Source organism: Dermacentor variabilis, chromosome 4, assembly GCF_050947875.1.
Source record: "Dermacentor variabilis isolate Ectoservices chromosome 4, ASM5094787v1, whole genome shotgun sequence".
NCBI classification, from domain to species: domain Eukaryota; kingdom Metazoa; phylum Arthropoda; class Arachnida; order Ixodida; family Ixodidae; genus Dermacentor; species Dermacentor variabilis.
Window position 1 is genome coordinate 51,047,523 of NC_134571.1, and position 19,012 is coordinate 51,066,534.

General features: G+C 41.2%; 2 protein-coding genes across 2 annotated transcripts; both read right to left on the reverse strand.

The window, feature by feature from the left end:
- Positions 1–2,048: 2,048 nt before the first annotated feature.
- MED18 (mediator complex subunit 18) lies at positions 2,049–9,872 on the reverse strand. Its single transcript, XM_075688993.1, has 7 exons — positions 9,542–9,872; positions 9,014–9,080; positions 8,649–8,771; positions 7,403–7,481; positions 5,763–5,849; positions 4,563–4,609; positions 2,049–2,183 (listed from the first exon to the last, which is right to left on the reverse strand). The coding sequence occupies exons 1-7, from the start codon at positions 9,717–9,719 to the stop codon at positions 2,135–2,137; spliced, it is 630 nt and encodes a 209-aa protein (XP_075545108.1). The 5' UTR covers positions 9,720–9,872; the 3' UTR covers positions 2,049–2,134.
- Positions 9,873–11,028: 1,156 nt separating this feature from the next.
- LOC142579115 (uncharacterized) lies at positions 11,029–17,015 on the reverse strand. Its single transcript, XM_075688997.1, has 2 exons — positions 15,324–17,015; positions 11,029–13,953 (listed from the first exon to the last, which is right to left on the reverse strand). The coding sequence occupies exons 1-2, from the start codon at positions 15,341–15,343 to the stop codon at positions 13,578–13,580; spliced, it is 396 nt and encodes a 131-aa protein (XP_075545112.1). The 5' UTR covers positions 15,344–17,015; the 3' UTR covers positions 11,029–13,577.
- Between the last annotated feature and the right edge of the window lie 1,997 nt (positions 17,016–19,012).

A 19,012-nucleotide genomic window follows, 5' to 3' on the forward strand; every position in this document is an offset into this window, starting at 1 on the left:
TGTGTTGCCAGCCACCATTTACAGTGCACAGCTATCCTGGATGATAAAGAAACTCGCTCTTCCACCAACGTTGTATCGCTAACCTCCAAAAAAGGGGACTTAAACCACGAAAGATTGGCAAGAATGAGTGTCGCTCGTTACACAGTGACAAAGGGAGTAGCACTGCTTCCTGGCATAGTAAGTTTCTCACACTCAATCTATGTGCATTCACCCCAACATATACACAAACTCATGCCCACCATATCAAGAATAAATGAATGGGCTCGCTCTTAAATCTGCACTGAAGCATGGGTGACACCGACTTACACCTACACCAACTACACATGAATGTTCGAAGCTGAACGTTTTGCAACAGTCCACACAGTAAGCGAGTGACTAGCGATGTGATGTCTTTGCTACAAAGCTATTACAAAGTACAGATCATCTATGCCTCTATGTTCCAAGCCCTTGTGCACAGCAAGAAAAAAATATGTCGAAACTGCGCACACCGGCGAGCGTTTAGGTGGAAAATGAACGATTGGATCGTGACCACACCTAAGAGCTTTACGGAGTCAGCTGGAAACATGACAAGCTGCTAGTTCAAAGTGATTGCCAAATAAAGAGCGAAACCCGCCGATCCTGATTTAATTCAAAAGCGGTAAGTTTGGAATACATTTCTAGCCCCGCTTCTAATACAAGCACCATATAGGTGGCTCACGCTGTTTGCACAAGGTGTAATGAGCACCCAAGGTGCTTGTATGTCCTTTGAAGCTGTGACCAAAGCTTCGTGTCGTCCACCCGATCACCGTCTGCAATATGCACCTTAAATGTGATTGCCGAGCTGCACCGGGTCTCGTGCAATCCATTGTAAACAGGGATGCAGTGGAGGTAGCTGAGGCAAGCAATGGATGCGTCGCCACATGATCAAACATAACAACACCCACGAGAGCTCCGTGAAAAGGTTCAATATCCTAGTATATTTGAGTACTATGCCTTCAGCTGGCAGACATACCGGTTTGCGATTCCAAGGTGGTGCAAGCACCACTTCGAGGTTTTTCGCACTTTCGCAACCTTGCTGGTTTTCAGTTTATGTCCAGGTCTTTCATGCCCTTACGTATGAAGTGAATATATTGTACAAATATCCATTACATATGCAGTATGCCTCCCGTATCAAAGGGAAATGCATGCCTCGCACATGTTTGTGAAAGACGACCTAACCCTTGCATCTGAAATGCAAGCATTCAGTGTCATCCTTTCAGAAAACTACAATGTTAGCCAGTTTTCAACTGTAGGTACAGTACCTCAGGAACAAAATAAATTGTTTCACATTGCTTTCGTTGAAATGTGGGTTTATTTCTTATTTGTAAAGCCTAAGTAAAATAAGCTTGCATTTATTTGACACAAAATGTACATTTCACAAATTGTGATGGCACTAGGCTGAGGATGCCATCGATGTCTTGGTGTTGGGGCAATTTTAATGCTAGCTTTCTCGCGTACCTCGGTTGCCTAATGGCTGAGCATATGACATACCTTTTCAAGGGAAATTGAAAAAAAAGTTTAGCCTTGTATTGTTAGCATCTTTCTATGAAATATAATGCAAGGTGACTGTCAGGATCGTAACAGTTAAAAAATATACACACATATATATATATAGTATATTTCTGAAAATGTGTCCATGCAAATGTATCCAGACTGCAAGTCGCACAATAAAGCTGTATTGCTTCAGGGGTTAAACATGCAGACAATTGATAACTGAACCCAGGGCTTGGCTTGTGAGCAAGCTGCAATGCAGTCAATTTCAGATCGTCCACTTAGACTGATGAGATTGTTTTTTTTTTCAACTATAGGCCATGTACGTGTTCTCACTGCTGCACAAGGAGGTCATTAGCCCAGTGTACATTGGGTTCTTATTAAGCGTTCTTTTCTTGCTCTCCTTCCGTAGGCTCCATGGTACTTAGGCAATCGATGATTGGCCCAGATTACACCTTGGCCAACCAGGCAAGGCTTGGAAGATTGTGCTTGATGTCACTAGAATGATAAACTTGGAAAATGTTATGCAACAGGCCAAGTACAGCAAACAATGTAAAAGTTTATTGTGCACATGAAAGTCTATGTACAGGGTAGTGGGAATAGCTGTAGGTTTCAATCACTGGTGTTAAATATGTTGAAGTCTTGTGTGATCAATCTTCTCCAACTCCACAAGGCTGAACAAAGAGTCAGGAAAGCCACTATAGAAAGCAGTAATCTTTATTTTTCTTCCCCACTGAGCACTAAGTGGTCCTAGAGTTATAAACCTCAAATTATGGCAATTAAATGTTTTCTTTGAAGTTACAGCACTACACCTATGCTGCGGAACAATCCTTTTTTTTTTTTATTCATTCATTCTTGTCATCTTGCCTGATCAACCGTAGTCATTGAGCAAGCAGAAAGCATTGAGATACATCGATTAGAAAGGTTGGTGATAATGGGAGATGATGTTAACTGAAGGGGAATGGAAGTGCTTTAGATTAAATCTGACCCTTTGTATGTTTGTGAGTGTTTTTGCATCTACTGTGGCTAAGTGTCAAAGCTGCAACTTCATCAGCCGCCTAACAACGCAAATTCTGAGCGACCACTGTAGGTAATAATTACATTTACCAAACATATGTTGCAGGTCTGAATTAAATGCAAACTATTTATGTAAACAAGTGCATACACTATTTTGCTCTTCATTATTCACCCACACAAACTGCAACAAAATGTACTTGCGATGTGAAAAGTGACATGTGCTCATCAAATGGTTACAGATCAACATGGTGTCAGAGACTGCAGTCTGTTGACCGACTCCGGGGAACACGTCGTGCCTTGCCACACTGCTACCATTAACAGCAGCTGCTTCGATGACCCCCAACAAAATTTAACCAATTCTTATACTTCTGCTATCACAAGCATTTGGAGCTTCACAGCATCATCATCAGCCTGTTTTACGTTCACTGCAGGACGAAGGCTTCGCCCTGTGATCTCCAATTACCCCTGTCCTGTGCCAACTGATTCCAACTAGCAACTGCAAATTAATTTCATCACCCCACCTAGTCTTCTGCCGTCTTCTACTGCACTTCCCTTCTCTTGGCACCCATTATCTAACCTGTTATCTAACCTACGCATTACATGACCAGCCCAGCTCCATTTCTTTCTCTTCATGTCAATTAGAATATCGGCTATCCTTGTTTGCTCTGTGACCCACACTGTTCTCTCCCTGTCTCTTAACTTTCTTCATTCCATCGCTCTTTGCGCGGTCCTTAACTTGTTTTCGAGCTTCTTTGTCAGTCTCCAAGTTTCTGCCCCAGATGTCAGCACCGGTAGAATGCATTGATTGTACACCTTTCTTTTTAAAGATAATGGCAAGCTTCCAGTCGGGACCTGACAATGTCTGTTGAATGCACTCCAAACCATTTTTATCCTCCTGTAAATTTCCTTCCCATGATCAGGGTCCCCTGTGAGTAATTGATCCAGGTAAATGTGCTCCTTCAGACTCTAGAGGCTGACTGGCGATCTTAAACTATTGTTCCCTCGCCCGGCTGTTGATCACTATCTTTGTCTTTTGCATATTAATCTTCAACCCACTCTTACACTCTCTCTGTTCAGGTTCTCTATCGTTGGTTGTAACTCGTCCCCAGTGTTGCTAAACAGGACAATGTCATCTGCAAGTCTAAGGTTGCTTAGATATTCGCTGTTGATCCTCACTCCTAAGCCTTCCCAGTTTAATAGCTTGAATACTTCTTCCAAGCATGCGGTGAATAGCATTGGAGATTGTGTCTCATTGTCTGACCCCTTTCTTTACAGGTATCTTCCTACTTTTCTTGTGGAGAATTAACATAGCTGTGGAATCTCTGTAGATACTTTCCAAGATATTTATGTAAGCATCCTGTAGTCCTTGCTTACGTAATGCCTCTATGACTGCTGGTATCTCGACTGAATCAAATGCCTTTTAGTAAACTATGAAAGCCATATAGAAAGGCTGATTGTACTCAGCAGATTTCTCGATTACCTGATTGATGACATGGATGTGATCCATTGTAGAGTATCCCTTCTTGAAACCTGCCTGTTCTCTTGGTTGGCTAAGGTCCAGTGTTACTCTTATTCTATTGAATATTATCTTGGTGAATATTTTATATAATATTGGAAGTAAGCTAATGGGCCTATAATTTTTCAATTCTTTAATGTCTCGCTTTTTGTGGATTAGTATAATGTAGCATTCTTCCGGTTTTCCAGGACCCTTGAAATCGATAGGCAGTGCAGATAAAGGGCCGCTCATTTTTCAAGCATTATGTCTCCACCATCTTTGATTAAATCGGCTGGTAGTCCATCTTCTCCTGCCACTTTTCCCCATTTCATGTCTTGCAAGGCCCTTCTAACTTCATTGCTAGTTATAGAAGGAGCCTCTCTAACCTGTTCATTACAATTTGAATGGAGGTATCGTTTCTGGTTTGGGTACTGTACAGGTTCTTTAGATCACGCTTAAATTTTGCTCTGGTGTTCCTTTAGAGGTGATTGGACAAAAAGCAAGTCAAAGATGATCATAGATTCAAACCAAAGAAGGATACGGTTTCAGCTGGTCTGCAAATGCCTTCATCTCATCGCCCAATGATTCCTGCAAGAAGTAAGAATGTGTAAGGTCTCTGCAAGATGGCATGTGCAATGCGTGAAATAATAACTTTCTAACATGGAAATGACAAAAGAAAGAAGTGCTTTCCCAGCCCCACTATTTCAGACATGTATGTGGCACTCTTTGATACGCAAAAAGGAATTTGGTGACAGTGGAACTGAGTTGCAGTAAAACAAATATACTGTGGTGGCAGGTAGATAAAAAAATATTGAAGTCATAGCATGGTTACTGCAGGTGCTTAGACATGCAATCAGCACATGATGAAAGAGTACAGGACACACATGCGATGTGGAGCCTCGACCTTTTTTCTGTTCTCATGCTGTGTGAAGTGTTTACTACAAATCGGTGGCAGTGACATAACTAAATTGAGCGTCACACACCACTTGCACGGCGCAAGCAGAAATAAGCTGTATACTACTACAAGTCAATCGCTAATAATAAGCAGTAATCTAGCATTATGGATGCAGTGATGTTTCACCATATATCTATAGAAAGACAGTGACAAATACTATGCAACCTTTTGTTATTTACTAAACATGCATTTCCTTTTAGCTAATACAAAGCTATCCAAACACAGGAGATTGTTTCATGACGGTGCGCTGACATTACAATGAAGGAGCTGTTGTAATGTGCTCTATAATATGTGACAGGTGCCAATTGATGGCATAACAAATGTGAGTATAGTATAAACAATATATGCTCCTGTGCTTATGTTCCAGTCATGTAACCAATTGCTAAGTGGAGGCAACAAATCTAAAGCATTTTTATGTTTAGAAAAAGCCGAACGAGTTTGTGTGAATTTGTTATTAACTACAGCGCTGTGTTGACTTCATTCTTGTCCTTTATTTTGTGCTGTAGTTCATGATTTATGCTTTAGGCCTACTTTCAAGCTTTCAGTTGATGAAAAGGACAAATAAAAGAGCAGCTAGCACAATTAAGCACTTACCTTGTAATGGTAAAGCTTACAAAACGGAATAAGCAATGGGGCAAAACACAAAAGTGTTTTGTACAATGCTTTCCCGCCATTTCTATAAATTATATTCACATTAGGAGCATGCAGGATATCAATACAACTACTACATGCAAAATATGCGCACTATGAGATGAAACATGCCAAGAAGAAAGGGTACTTTCTCACCTGCCCTGTTGGGGCTAGAACACTCAGCTCGATGATGTGGGAGTTCGAGACTGGTTCTATGCTCTCAGGGTTCCCTTGCTGAACCAGCTGTAGGCAAGACAACAAGGACGGCTGCATAAACCTTGCAGCACACAGAAACTGCATCCTTAGCTGAGTAGTCACATAATTTTCATGTTAGCACCAAACTGATATTCAATCAACAACAGCTACACAAGTAAGCGTTGGTACATGACTTGCTGGTGCATGCTAAGTAGTAATGTTCCTCAAAGAGCTTCGCAATACTTTTCGATTGCCACTGTGGTGGCTTGGTGGCTATGACATCCTGCTGCCGGGCATGAGGGCACGGGTGTCAATGTTGGCCACGGCAGCCACATTTTAATGCGGAAAAAACACAGAAACGCTTGTATACCTGATATGGGTGCATGTTATTAACCCCAGGCAGCCAAAACTAATCTGCTGCCTTTTACTGTGGCATCTCTCTTAGCCCGTCATATGTTGCGTTACGATTTAAAAATCTACAAATCAATCACTTTTAATGTAAAGCTCTCTTTTTTTTTTTTTTTTGCAAACCCTCCCAACTTTTCTGACTATGGCTTCTGGGTACTGCTACTGTCTTGCCGAACAGCTCACATTTAAAAAGAAAAAGGAAGAAATGTTCACCGACAATTACGATACTCCGTAATGCAAAATTTGAGTTTAGCTGTGTACGTACACTGATTTCGTGACATGCTGGCTGGCGTAGACAATCCGTCACGTGCGGCACATTGCAAACGGAGCAATGTGTCACGCAACTGCCTCGCTTATCAGGAGATCGCGACAGGCGGTGCATGGGTGACGTGTGGTCATGATTCGCAGCAGTCGCCGCAGACACACCTCCACTCATGCAGCACTTTGTTTCCACACAGACGCCACAAAGCCTGCCTTGTGCAGCACTATGCTTTTCTTATCACGCTTTCGCCATACCCTCTTCCTCCGCCTTCCTCTTCATGCTCTCTTAACTATCACAGTCTTTCACCTTCTGCTGCGCACCGCGTTCGCTTTCCTTCTTTGCTGTGTTCATTCGCTCAGTTATGAGGGACAACACTCAAGCGCACTGCAGGAATGGGCGCCTAAGAGCCGTGCTCTAAAATTGAGTTGTCTGCCCAATGATGGCACCGAACCTCAGTCCCCCAGCACAGCATCCCAAAACTCTATCCATTAGGCCACAATCACATGTGTAGTACTTATACTGTGTCAACACCAACTGGCTCTTTGAGATAATCACAGCGTGTCACATTGTATAGCACTAGTGTGTGAGAACACATGCGCATGCACCAGTTTCCGTTATGCCAAAGAAGCAGAAATAAAATGGGCAAATTTGTAGCATTTGATGGACTGCTTCACATAGAATCTAAGATATGCATTGGATCTGCATAATTTTTTTTTCATTCCACCAGAGGAAGCAAGACCATTTAGTCGTCTGGAATACAAATTAGGTGTTCCTTTCTATACTAGTTCAATGTGTATCCTGAATATTGCTGCTTACTATCTACTGCATTCCCAATTAAATAAGGTTTACAGGTGAAGAGAAACAATAGCAGTAAGGTGAAAACAGGAAAGGAGCTGTTTGCTATTATAGAAATTCTACTGGCATATCTTACTCGGAACACCTTGGCAACAATGACTTTCATGCGTCCCTTTTGGAACATATGTCCTTTCAGCACAAATTCAAAATCTAACCTGAAAAAAAGCAGACAGTAAGTTAGGTTAGCACAAGTGTCCAGAGTCAAAATACAGTAAACCCTCTGAGCTGCATCTGTGTATCATTACCATTATCTGTATTCTAAAGCACATTTTGAGCTCAAAGAAATCATGATTTATAAAGTTGTGAGCAGGTCATATATCCATGGAATAAACTTCATCATCAGCTTTCATCATCAGCTTTCATTAAACCCTTTTGCTCTCTCTCTCTCTCTCTGGAATAAACACAAGTTGAATGGCATCTACCACCCACCTGACTAAAGTAACCACCATTACCATTCACTGAATGTTGGATCAAGCTTTGCCCAAGTTTTATGGCATGCAGTTAATGTAGGCATTGTGCTGGTTCATAAACAGAACAGGACAAGATGAACAGATATCCAAAATGGATCTCTTGTTTTACTAACACTTGCATCATTATTATTTGTACTTTTTTTACAGGGATCACGGTTTTGGCGAATCACTTGCATGAGCAATTAATTTCAGAAGAAAAACAAAATGTTACCTTAATTTAACAAACAATTACAAAAAAGGCATTTGGAATTTCACTCACATTTATAAATTTTAAAAAATACTTTTGTTATACTTCATATCTTATAAGCACAAATTCTGATACTGATGGATAGTGGCAGGAGGGGGAAAGTTTCATATGGGGTAGTAAACTTGTTTTCTGGTATGCTTGATTGACTGCGAAGAAGTCTGGAAGAGGAACCATTCTTTGTCCCCATGCACCTCTTCTGTCCCCCTCCCCCCCTCATTCTTCCCGTCAGTCAAGCAAATCACACCTTTTGGTTAAAGAAACTATTAACGTCTTTATTAATCAGCTTAGACAATGAGGTAATTCTGTCAACTTGCTTAGCTTGAATTATCCCGCTAGTATTCTGGCTGCAATACAAAGTTGGTTCTTAATGACATTGTGGGCTTTGAGAACATGAGGCTATTTAAGACGTGCAATTTCTTCTGGCCAGTACAAATTCATTATCGATTTGCTTTAGTTGAAGGAAAAACATGGAAATGTAGTGTTGTGGAAGCAGGTGGGTGTGGTGTTCCTCTCAAGAGACAGTTGATGGTCTGCTTCTCTTTTTCTTTGTGTATGTGTGATGTTTATACATATTTACATGATTAAAAATGAAAATGATGGCTAACCGAAAACCCATCTCATTGAGAAAGTTCACAACATTGTTGGATGTGCTGACATCTATACAGCTTCTCACAACAGTGTGTCTGCTTTTGTCACCAACTTCTGGTTGCCCCAAGTAGCGTAGATGCCTGGAAAGGAAAATGCACATTTTTACATTCTCTTCGAAACATTACCTTTCTCACGTTTAGCGTCCAGTAGCTTAAGCGTTCAAGGGATGTCACAATGAATGCCAGTTAACCTCGCTGCCCCAGGCGAGATAAAAAGTTTTAAGTTTACTCCCTTTGCACATTCGGTTTGTTTATTCTGTCACCTACATAGAAATGACTAGTTCGCTACATAAAGAAACTGCAATCAAGGTCGCCGTACTTACCATGGCATTTGTGGGCTATCAAGTGATTGTCTTGCTCTCACAGAGAGCGGTGTTCCTGTGGGACCTCCTGCGAAGATTATGAAGTTGATGACAGAAAATGCACTGATAATGAGACATCTACGCATTATATTTCAGGTATATCATTTTATTAATCGTGGAAAGAAAACGAGAGGAAAGGCTCACAATAAGGGCGCTGTGTGGGGTTCCTTTGCAGTCGCCATATAATTTAGTCCAACCGTTAGTTCGATCAGAATGCGTAAAGGTAAACTGCTGCTCGAGACGACACACATACGCACACAAACTAAAGAACCACAAAACAAAAAGCATCTAGCAGGTAGGATCCCTTTCACAAGAGATCCATCTGACCAGAATGCGTGCCGATCTTTTATGAACGATCTGTGTTGTACATCTAAACTTTTCGGAGTTTCGGCGTTTAGCAGTTCTCGCTAAGGCAAGAACAACGTCCCAAAACATTTGGCTCATTACATGCAGCTAATATCACAGCAGCAAGTCCAAGAATGTACCCACTTATCTGAAAAACCATTTCGTAGTCCTGGAACGTTTCGATCGGCGAGTCCGAGTTGTCGCAAAGTCCTCGAAGCCTGTGGAGAAGCACTTCGCAGGCGCCGTCCATAATGCTACCCTGCAACAGGTACTCTTGCAGAGGCACGAGACCACGGCGAACAGCGGGTGGTGTGCCTTCCATATTCGGCAAATCAGGCGTTAATTTGTTTAAGTGAAAGAGCTGTCGGAACGCACTTTCTTGTTAATGGAGGCTTGCTGAGCACATCACTTCATTCAGGCAACAAACTTTGCCGCCATCACGTCCGTCATGTTCGCCACTAACTTGGCTAGACTTGGCGGCTTCGCCCGGATTGAAGAGGTTTTGTTTATAGATTAGTATAGATCTAATTTCAGTTGTGCGACCGCACACATTATTATAACGTTAGTGTTTCAGTTCATCTATGTATTTTAATTGTAAACAAGCTGGTCACTTGTGTTGAAACAGACATTTTTCCGCCCCATTTTCAAGGCGCGAGCTTTTGAATTGTTTGAGACTCGCTGCGAGTTAATCGTTACTTGACAATAGCCTATAGCAGGCTATACAAAAACGGTTATCTTATGCTGTGACCAGCTGTTTCTTTGCAAACCACATTACAGATCGCCTGTGTTGCCGTCTTTCCACGTATCCATATCCGTATGTTATTTTACTTCCCAATACTCGTTTGCATTGAAGCTGCTCGGAAATGCTCACATATTACAGGAACTTTAGAACAACCTTGTAAACTAAACTGACAGCTTTAATCGTGGCAAGTAAAAGCTCATTCAAGGAGAGCTCGCATCTGGAGTGTAGTGCTTCATCAGTAAAACTTTTGGCAGGCAGTTTACCAAACAGACTTACGCAACTGCTTTTCTGTCAGTCACGTGCTTCAACATCCACATAGACTGAACATGGGATGTACAAAAAGTTGTGTCTGCTTCCTAGGGTCAACCATCTATTCCTGCTCAAACAGTTGCGGTTCATCAGAAACAGGAAAACATACTTTAATGCTCCACATGATGTGATGGATGATCTGGTACTGAGTGCCAAATGAAGACTTTTCACATTCCTCTGAGGCTATGCGATGTCTTGAGTTCCATGCCTTACCCATAAAGGTGCAATAGGCCGAGTTTTTTTCTCGTGCCATTTGATTTGACAGAAATACCAAATTTCTCATTTTCCCATTTTCTTACCAGTAAGCGTCAGTTTCCCTCATGCAGTTTCAATTTTTTTTTTAATAATATTTTGATCTCCTGCTTCCACCCTACACAGAGTAGCATGTCAATCACACACACACTCCAGCCAAAATTTATGCCTTTCAATAAAGAGCAACTCTGGCTGGATGTAATGACACACAACATACTGGGCCTCAAGAAAGTCTTAATTTTTCTACTTCCATGTGCCTGCACAATGAAAAATATAAATATCGCAGATATATTCACACTCTTTGGTGTGCTTAAAAACATAACGACGGTTGAAACAGAGTGCTTGCATTTATTTCTTCTTGCACACACAAAAAACGTTTTGATGAACATAGACCCAAGAAAACTGAAACGACTAGTAGTTAACACCAAAAGCCTGACTGGCACAAGGGCTTCTGGTAAAGTTTAACGAGGTTACAAGTAATGCAACAACGGCAAACAGCCGCAAAGATTTTGAACACTCAAAAGCAACAAGAAACGCTGAACACTATAAAAAAAAAAAATCTGAACACAGCAATAGCGTGAAGATCAACATTGAAAATAGGAATAAATCCTAGACAAAAATTTCAAAAGAAGAATGAAATAATAAACAAATTTGCATATAGAACACTTTCATAGTCTAAACGAAACAAGTCGAAAACAATATCTAACTATACTCATGACCAGTATATGGTTGCACAGCTGCAGCCTTGCAAACTGTGCATAGCAACAGCCTATAAACAGAAATAAACTTGGGTAGCAAGAAACACGAACAAATAACAAAATTCTAAACGAAACAATTACTAAAGATAACTGTATGCACGATATATATGCATGAAAGACATTAGCAAAACATTAATATACTGCGTGCTTCTAAACATGCAAGCCAACAAAAAGTACCACCACAACTAGGTGTAAAAAAAATGTGAGCAGGAAATGCCAGGCATCTCTTATGCCAATAAGTCAAAACGAAAGAACTGCACACAAGTGAGAAGTAGAGTGATCGCACATTGACTTTTCTACGAAACGAAAGCATGTGTATAAGTGCACACTCCTAAATGTCCCAAGCTTATGTAACGATGAGTAAGCAGCTTATGAAAATAGTGATATAAATATACAGGATATCCTGGCACAATTTGGGAATTTTGACCTTTTTCCTTACACAACATACTGTCTAAACAAGTAGTTTTCTTGAACAAGCATTGCTCTGGTACTTCAGAAGGGCCTCACGGCAATCACATTTCTATGTTTCAATAAGCGTGCAACATGTTAAAGCAAAAGAGGCACTGTAACAAAGCAAAATGATTCATGAACCCTCAGCAAATGCACAGCTGTAGCTGTAAATTTAACTGCACGTCTCTGTGACATCCTGCCAAGAAAAAGAAAAACCCCTTGGCCAGAGCTTGGTAAAAAAAGAAAAGCTACCACTCCATATAATGACCAGCTTGTATCACTTTGGCCCTGCCTCCACTTCAAAGCGAGCATGGCTTTGAAACTAAACAAAATAGAACACTGTACACAATTCTATGATATTGCACTGCAAAGAAAGGTATCAACATGAGAAAAACAATTATAATAAAGATGACAGAAAATTGCATAAGCTCCTCCTTATGAAGTAGTTGTAAATATACATTGACAATTCCTGCTTATTTGCAAGAGGATTCAAGTAGACAAGATGCGCGGCAGTTATGATCATTTTCACTTTACTGCTACACATGTAATAATTCACATATGTAACCATAAAACAAGACTAAATTAAAAACTCAAAACAACGCAAGCAAAGCATGAAGTGCCCCTTAAATTAGGTATGGTGTTAAGGTCATTATTCCACTTGAGTGAATAGCTTCAGTGTATAATATAAGCTGTTGCAGCCTAGGAACCTCTCAGAAGTACCGTTTTTCTGAGCCGAGCAAATCAGTGACACTGAGTATGCAGTGCCAAAGTGCAGATTTATGGCCAGCATCCTTAGACCATGTGAAGAAAATTTCTTGAACAACATCACAGAAAATTAAATATCAACAGCTACGACTTCTCACAACCAATATTGTTGTTCTTGATGCCTCTATTTGCTGGCTCCAGCAACACAATCACCCCTTAGCACCCTTGCATGTTGGCTCACAACCTTTCTTTGCCATAATCCTATCATGCAGATTTCACGTATCTCATCAAAGACTGCAATGAAGCAATCTTACTCCACATAATGCTAAATGAGAGAAGGTGACAATCCAGACGCCATTAGTGCCATTAGCACCATTAGCACCTGCCGCATGAACTCGAACACATAACATCACACACACGTACAGTCTTCTCAGTGTTACAAGGCCACAACTTGTGCCACTACATGTCTGACTGGAACTTCTGCGAGTTACATGATGGGGCTTGCATGAGACAGATGGTGCACACAATTTTGTGCAGGAATGAGAACATGTTTTCACCCTCCAGAATGTTAGAGCACTGTGGATTTGACACAAACCTTACTCTAGATTCAAAAGTTAGCTGAGGTTATGCCTATCATGACTTGGGAACTTTTGAAGAGAAGCTTACAAAACTCGAAACTATTTATGACAGTTAGAAAGAGCACAGCCTTAAACACTTCCACAATACTCTGGCAGCAACTACTGTGTTATGAGCAGGGTTATGTGCACATGCAGCAGGAGGTTTACCCGGCTGTGGTGAACGTGTGCAACAACGTCAATAATGCTGACAGTTACTACCAGGTGGTGGTGCAAGAGTTGAAAGCCACGTAAATGTGTTATAAATGGCTGTGGCGTCTGTACACGCTCATTAACATTAATAGTCAACACAACAGGTCAATGCAGCAACTCTTCCATTCCTTGTGGTTTCAAATGTTGAAGTTGGGGACCAGAGCCATTTCGGCCGTATTTCTGACTACGCTCATTTCAGGCACATGCACCAGATGGCACGCTTCGTGACGACTCAGGTTGGACTTGGAGTTAAAGCTCTTGGGGCAGAAGGTGCAGTGGAAGGGTCGCTCGCCCGTGTGGCAGCGTATGTGTCGCTCAAGATTGCACTTCTGGTTGAAGCGCTTGGGGCACAGGTGGCACTGATGCGGCTTTTCGCCGGTGTGGCGCTGCATGTGCCTCGCGAGGTTCATCTTCTGGTTGAAGCCCCTGCCGCACACGGTGCACCGAAACGAGCGCTCCGGGTTCCAGCGAACCACCATGCCTGACTGGCGCCAGGCAAGCTGTCTGTTCATCCTTCGAAAGAAAAAGAAAGAAAGAGAAAAGGTGTTGCTATTCGTTTGTACTCGTCAAGTCTGTCATTACAGGTGTAGGGGACAGGGCTGCAGGTGACGAAACAATTACAACCGCAAAAAAACAAGGCAAAAATTTATGCTGCAGTCACGTATACATCAGTACAGTGCAACAGCAGAGGAGTGCACAAGGGCACCTGTGCTGTACGTAATTCAGCAACAGGGAAATTCTTAATGCAAGGTAAAGAAACAAACATATGCTTTACAAAAATGGTGTGATGATGAAGTAGTAGTTAACAGGAGTATAATATCGCACAGTAGTTCCACAGGCATCATGGCATGCACAGAAATGCGAGATATTTCATGCAGAGCAAGAAAATTGGACTGGGGAGAATGAGAAAATACAAATAAATGCTCCTGCATTGCAGACCCACTGAAATGTGGTCAGCACAGCTGATAGCTGAACCTTTGATAATATGGCACAATGGCACCGAGATCTGCTAAGCAACTACAGCTGGTAATTGTGAACATTTGTGAATTCCAATATCTCAAAGCAGCACCTCGACAATTCAACAATCCATTCTCTGCATGGAAGACTGTCTGCTGCAGGAGCCAGCATTGCTGTCGAGGAAGTATTTACTCAAAATTGCATGCACAAAAAATTTTTTGCGATAGCTTCTAGATTCTTGAAAGGTTGCTTATTCTCCTGATGCCTTCAAACCGAGTACATTTATCTAGTACAAACCTTTGTTCTGAAGGTGATACATTCATTGCAACTTTAACATGACCTGAAGTATTCAACTGACACAATTCTTTTTTAGACCAACGCAAAATACTTATAGCCTAACAATTTCAAGCACTTGGTCACAGTGTCTTTTTCTGCTGCCACTCATGATCACTTACAGGGGGTTCAGTTGAAGTGACTTGTATGTAGCATTAGATGTATTGAAGTGTAGAAGTCGTCTTTTCTGTTACTGTCATCATTAAGTTCTTACTTAAAAAAAGAAAGATCACACTAAAACAAATAGAATAGCAATATTTGATTCAATGCTCAAATCCGATATCTTCCTATTACCATAAAAATTGGCAGAAAAGTTCACTGCAGAAATACTCTTACAAGGTTCCTTAAATATTTAGTAAAGGCAACATCATAAGTTAAAGACTGACCAATTCTCTGTTGCCTTGACAACACTACAACATGCATGCATGCATGCATGCACGCACACACGCACGCACGCACGCACACACACAATCAACCTAATCACCAGGTACAGTTGGACACTCGCAACATTACGAGTGTTTGTAAATCGTTAATTGGATACACTTATGTTAGCATGCTGTCTTGCTATCTTCTCTACACAAAGTTTCAGTTACCTCTCTGTGTGCTCATCCATATGGCGTGCTTCATGAATGGCCAGGCAATGCTTAGTAGGGCATATGAAGTCACAATACCGACACAGCCAGGTAGTGACCTTTGTTTCTGCATCAAGGAAATAAAAAGATGAGTGTGTCTGGATGGCTGTAGTGATATATTCCTATGGCTTGCCATAATGCTTCCTTGAAAATTATATATTAATATACTAAATAAAGCTTTCTTGCTTAGCCCAGCACTTCTTTTGTCGTGTTTTAATTGGAAGAATTCGCTACTAAAATGAATGGCAACTGTACAAACTTAGGGTGATAATCAACTTTGTAAAAAGAAATGACCATATACAGGCCACACATTAGTGCTATCTGATATCTATAAAAGAACATTTGTATATATTACTCATGCCTACTGTGTGCAGCAACCCCAATTTAATTAAGGCTGCTCAGAAGCCCATTTTCCCTATGACTATTCTTATTAGCCCTTTTCAGATTACATGTGTTCAGGTTCATCAACATCCAATTTATAACACATAGCTGAGATCATTAGACACAACTTCTTACGAACAAGGGCAAACAATGGATGTACTAATCAGTAAATCTGAACAGTCAAAGGTTAACTGCAATGTAAGTGAGAAGTTCTAACGTCTAATGACCACTACAGACCAGTCACTGGGAGCTGCAAGTTAATGCTTGCTCGTACGTTTCTTGTGTGCATAGATGCACACCACACACAACTGCTTTTCTTTTCTACTTAAATATTCACTTGCTCAAAACATTTTGATAACTGCACACACCAGCCACACAACATCAAATAAACAATACAACACAACATTTTGTTTTGGTATGAAATTTAGTTCGCAAGAACAAATAGCCTTTCAAGCGAATGAAAACTGAAATATTAAAGCTTCCACATAGCTGCTCGAATCACCAAGGCTGAGCGTTGATTTTTTTTCTTTTTGCTTCGCGCGTGTCAGCTTTCATAGGATAACATGTTAAACCTGAGCTACATTAAGCGCGTTTAAACAAAAGTTTCTTCTCAAAGCTTTACCGAACTTGCAGTTGTAAGCACGTATGCTTTGGTGTACCAAATACTAAAACAATACAGCGCGCGCAAAAGTATTCTTTCACAGGTGAAAACGTTCAACTGGAGTAACTGAATGATTGTTCAATTTACTCATGCAACCAGCTAAAAACACAACGCACAGCCGAAAAATCGCTGTATAAGCTGGCAACTGGACAATAAGTCAGTTCAAATGGTCAGTTCCTTTCACTTCGTTTTCCGAAGTTCCGGCTTGAAGCCGCGCGAATAACACAAGGATGAAGTGTGCTATAGCGCGAGCACACTCGAACAGGAAACATTCCAAATAATTTGGCTAGTCGCATTTCTGACACAACAACAAGCAAAAATTCAATGCACAGCAGGTGTCAATCACTGTGTCTAGATATGCGTGCGGAAAGTGTTGGAGGAAAAAGGCAAAACTAGTGAGGATTAGCAAGCAACCATTCATGCAATTTGCGACTTGCAATCGCCAAAACAAAGGGCAATGCACTGAAAACAACTCATTAGAGTCATTATGCAACCACAGTCACTGCACGGCACTAAGAAACGGCCGTAGTGTCCCGCACAATCACGCCCACTGCGCTGGCCACCCGATAAGCACACCCCTCCGCAAGCTTCTTCCATGTCTAGCGCAGACCAACTACACGCACACACGCACGCACTCCATACACTTTCTCATTGTTTGCAACAGAAAAAAAATATTCGGCTTCAAATTAAGCCATGCGCGAGAACTACTCGCAAAACGTTATCTTAACGACAACAGCATTAACCCTCTGCTTATTAAAAAAAAGTAACGTTACAATTAAATCTAATGATGCATTTACTTAATTCGAAAAAGCGCCAGAACTTAAGTCGTTTTTTGTTTCGGTTTCGTTGTTGGGAACGCAGCTGCACGCTGACCTGACCCGCCCACATATCGAAGCGTATCGCGCGAAGCGAACGTTTTCGAATTATAAGTTGCGATTTTAGGTTTCAGAATTGAGCAACCAGAAAAACTACAAAAAATAAAATTGACAGCTAAGACGATTTGCCAATATTTGGAGATCGCGCGTCTACATTGCGCGATGCTTAACATGTTATTGTGGCTAATAGCTTACTGCATCATTGTTGGCGCGGGCGTGCACGAATTTGAATTCATACTTACGCTTTATTTCTGCAAACTCTGACAATAGGAGGACAAGCTCATAAGAAGCACCATTTTCTGACTTCAACATTCTTTTAAATTTTCACTGTAAACACCATGCACATATACAATATATTTAAATTATACACAGGATAAAGCTTATTATATTTTTGAAAGAGACGAAAGTAGACAATTAACAATTATTTCTAAAGGTATAGATAGCATATGCCTAGAGAATGAATATGTTTCTATATGTTCATCTCGCTTCAAATTGCTTCGCGTGTTTTTTTTCTTGTTTTTTTTTTTTGCCTTGAAAAAAAAAGAATCCTGTAGACTTCAGTGACCCCTTCGGCAAGGACTTTACCAACGGCATGTGAAATGCATGTGAATGATACGTGTCTCAGCATTGCTTCTCCTTCCAAAAAGCTATGCTAATGACTCACGAAAAAAAACCACTTCTAATAATTTACAACATTTATTAGGGATGGAAACATCGTCACTTGAATGCAGAGGTCATAAACATATGCAGGACGTCCCAATTAACTATCATTCACCAAGATTTAAAAAGAACGGCAATGCGTTACTCGAAGAAAACCTAGTGCATATTGTTTCCAGTACAGTGGAGTAGCTGCCAGTAATTTTTTTGTTACTGATATTTAATTATGTAATTGTAATTAATTATCTAACTCGAGATGTACTATCCTAATTATCAAGGTGTGAATGAGGCATTTGCAGGCACAGCCAAGTTACATATAACTGCGGTATTTTCAGCGACGTACTAATTCTGTACAAACTTTTTCCGACTGATAAACCTCGCGAAATGTGGAGTATGCCACGTGACTGCACTCCCACCCGCATCATAAAGCAGCGCCCTCGAACAAACTCCCGCTGAGTTAGCCAGAACGAAATAAACGAAATAAAGACAAAAAAAAAAACAACAACATCGTGATCGAGCTAGTGCCTTATCTGCCGCGCCCAGGCCGAAGTAGCACGTCGCGTTTGGTGTTAGAAATGAGCTATGATAGCTGTTGTCTTAGCGTAGATAAAGTGCACGGAGGGTTTTTTTTTTTTTTTGCCACGGAACCTATCACAAAAAAAAGCGAATTGACGTCACTGCAAATGTTTAAAGGTGCATTTTGTTTCGTCTCGGTGGCCATGTATTTAGCAGTAGGTTAACATGATCCTTGCCTTGGGAGCACCAAATGGGAACAAGAGGAAGGCCGCAAGTACATAACAGTCATTAAAGTGTGGCGGTAGACCAAACGCATCGACTATATTATTAGAAATCATGAAAGCCTGAGTCAAACCGGCAGCCTCAAGAAACATCGGCGGAGGGCCATCTTTGCGGCCTAGCCAACGCACGGATGTTCTAGCATTTATGGCCTCAAACCCTCACGCTAGAGTGCGGGACGGGGTCGCCCAGGTACCAATTTCCAACTCATCAGTTTGGAGGATTCTAAATGACGGCCTCTCACCCGTACCACCTTAACTAGCTTGGAAGGTAGGGATCTG

Excerpts from the sequence above, each read along its gene's own strand:
- MED18 (XM_075688993.1), bottom strand. The coding sequence starts at position 9,719 with ATGGAAGGCACACCACCCGCTGTTCGCCGTGGTCTCGTGCCTCTGCAA. Across the intron at positions 9,081-9,541 it reads CGAAATGGTTTTTCAGATAA|GAGGTCCCACAGGAACACCG; the intron begins GTGGGTACATTC and ends TAATCTTCGCAG. Across the intron at positions 2,184-4,562 it reads TTTGCAGACCAGCTGAAACC|CCTTGTGGAGTTGGAGAAGA; the intron begins GTATCCTTCTTT and ends CTCTTTGTTCAG.
- LOC142579115 (XM_075688997.1), bottom strand. The coding sequence starts at position 15,343 with ATGGATGAGCACACAGAGAG. Across the intron at positions 13,954-15,323 it reads ATGGATGAGCACACAGAGAG|GATGAACAGACAGCTTGCCT; the intron begins GTAACTGAAACT and ends TTTCTTTCGAAG.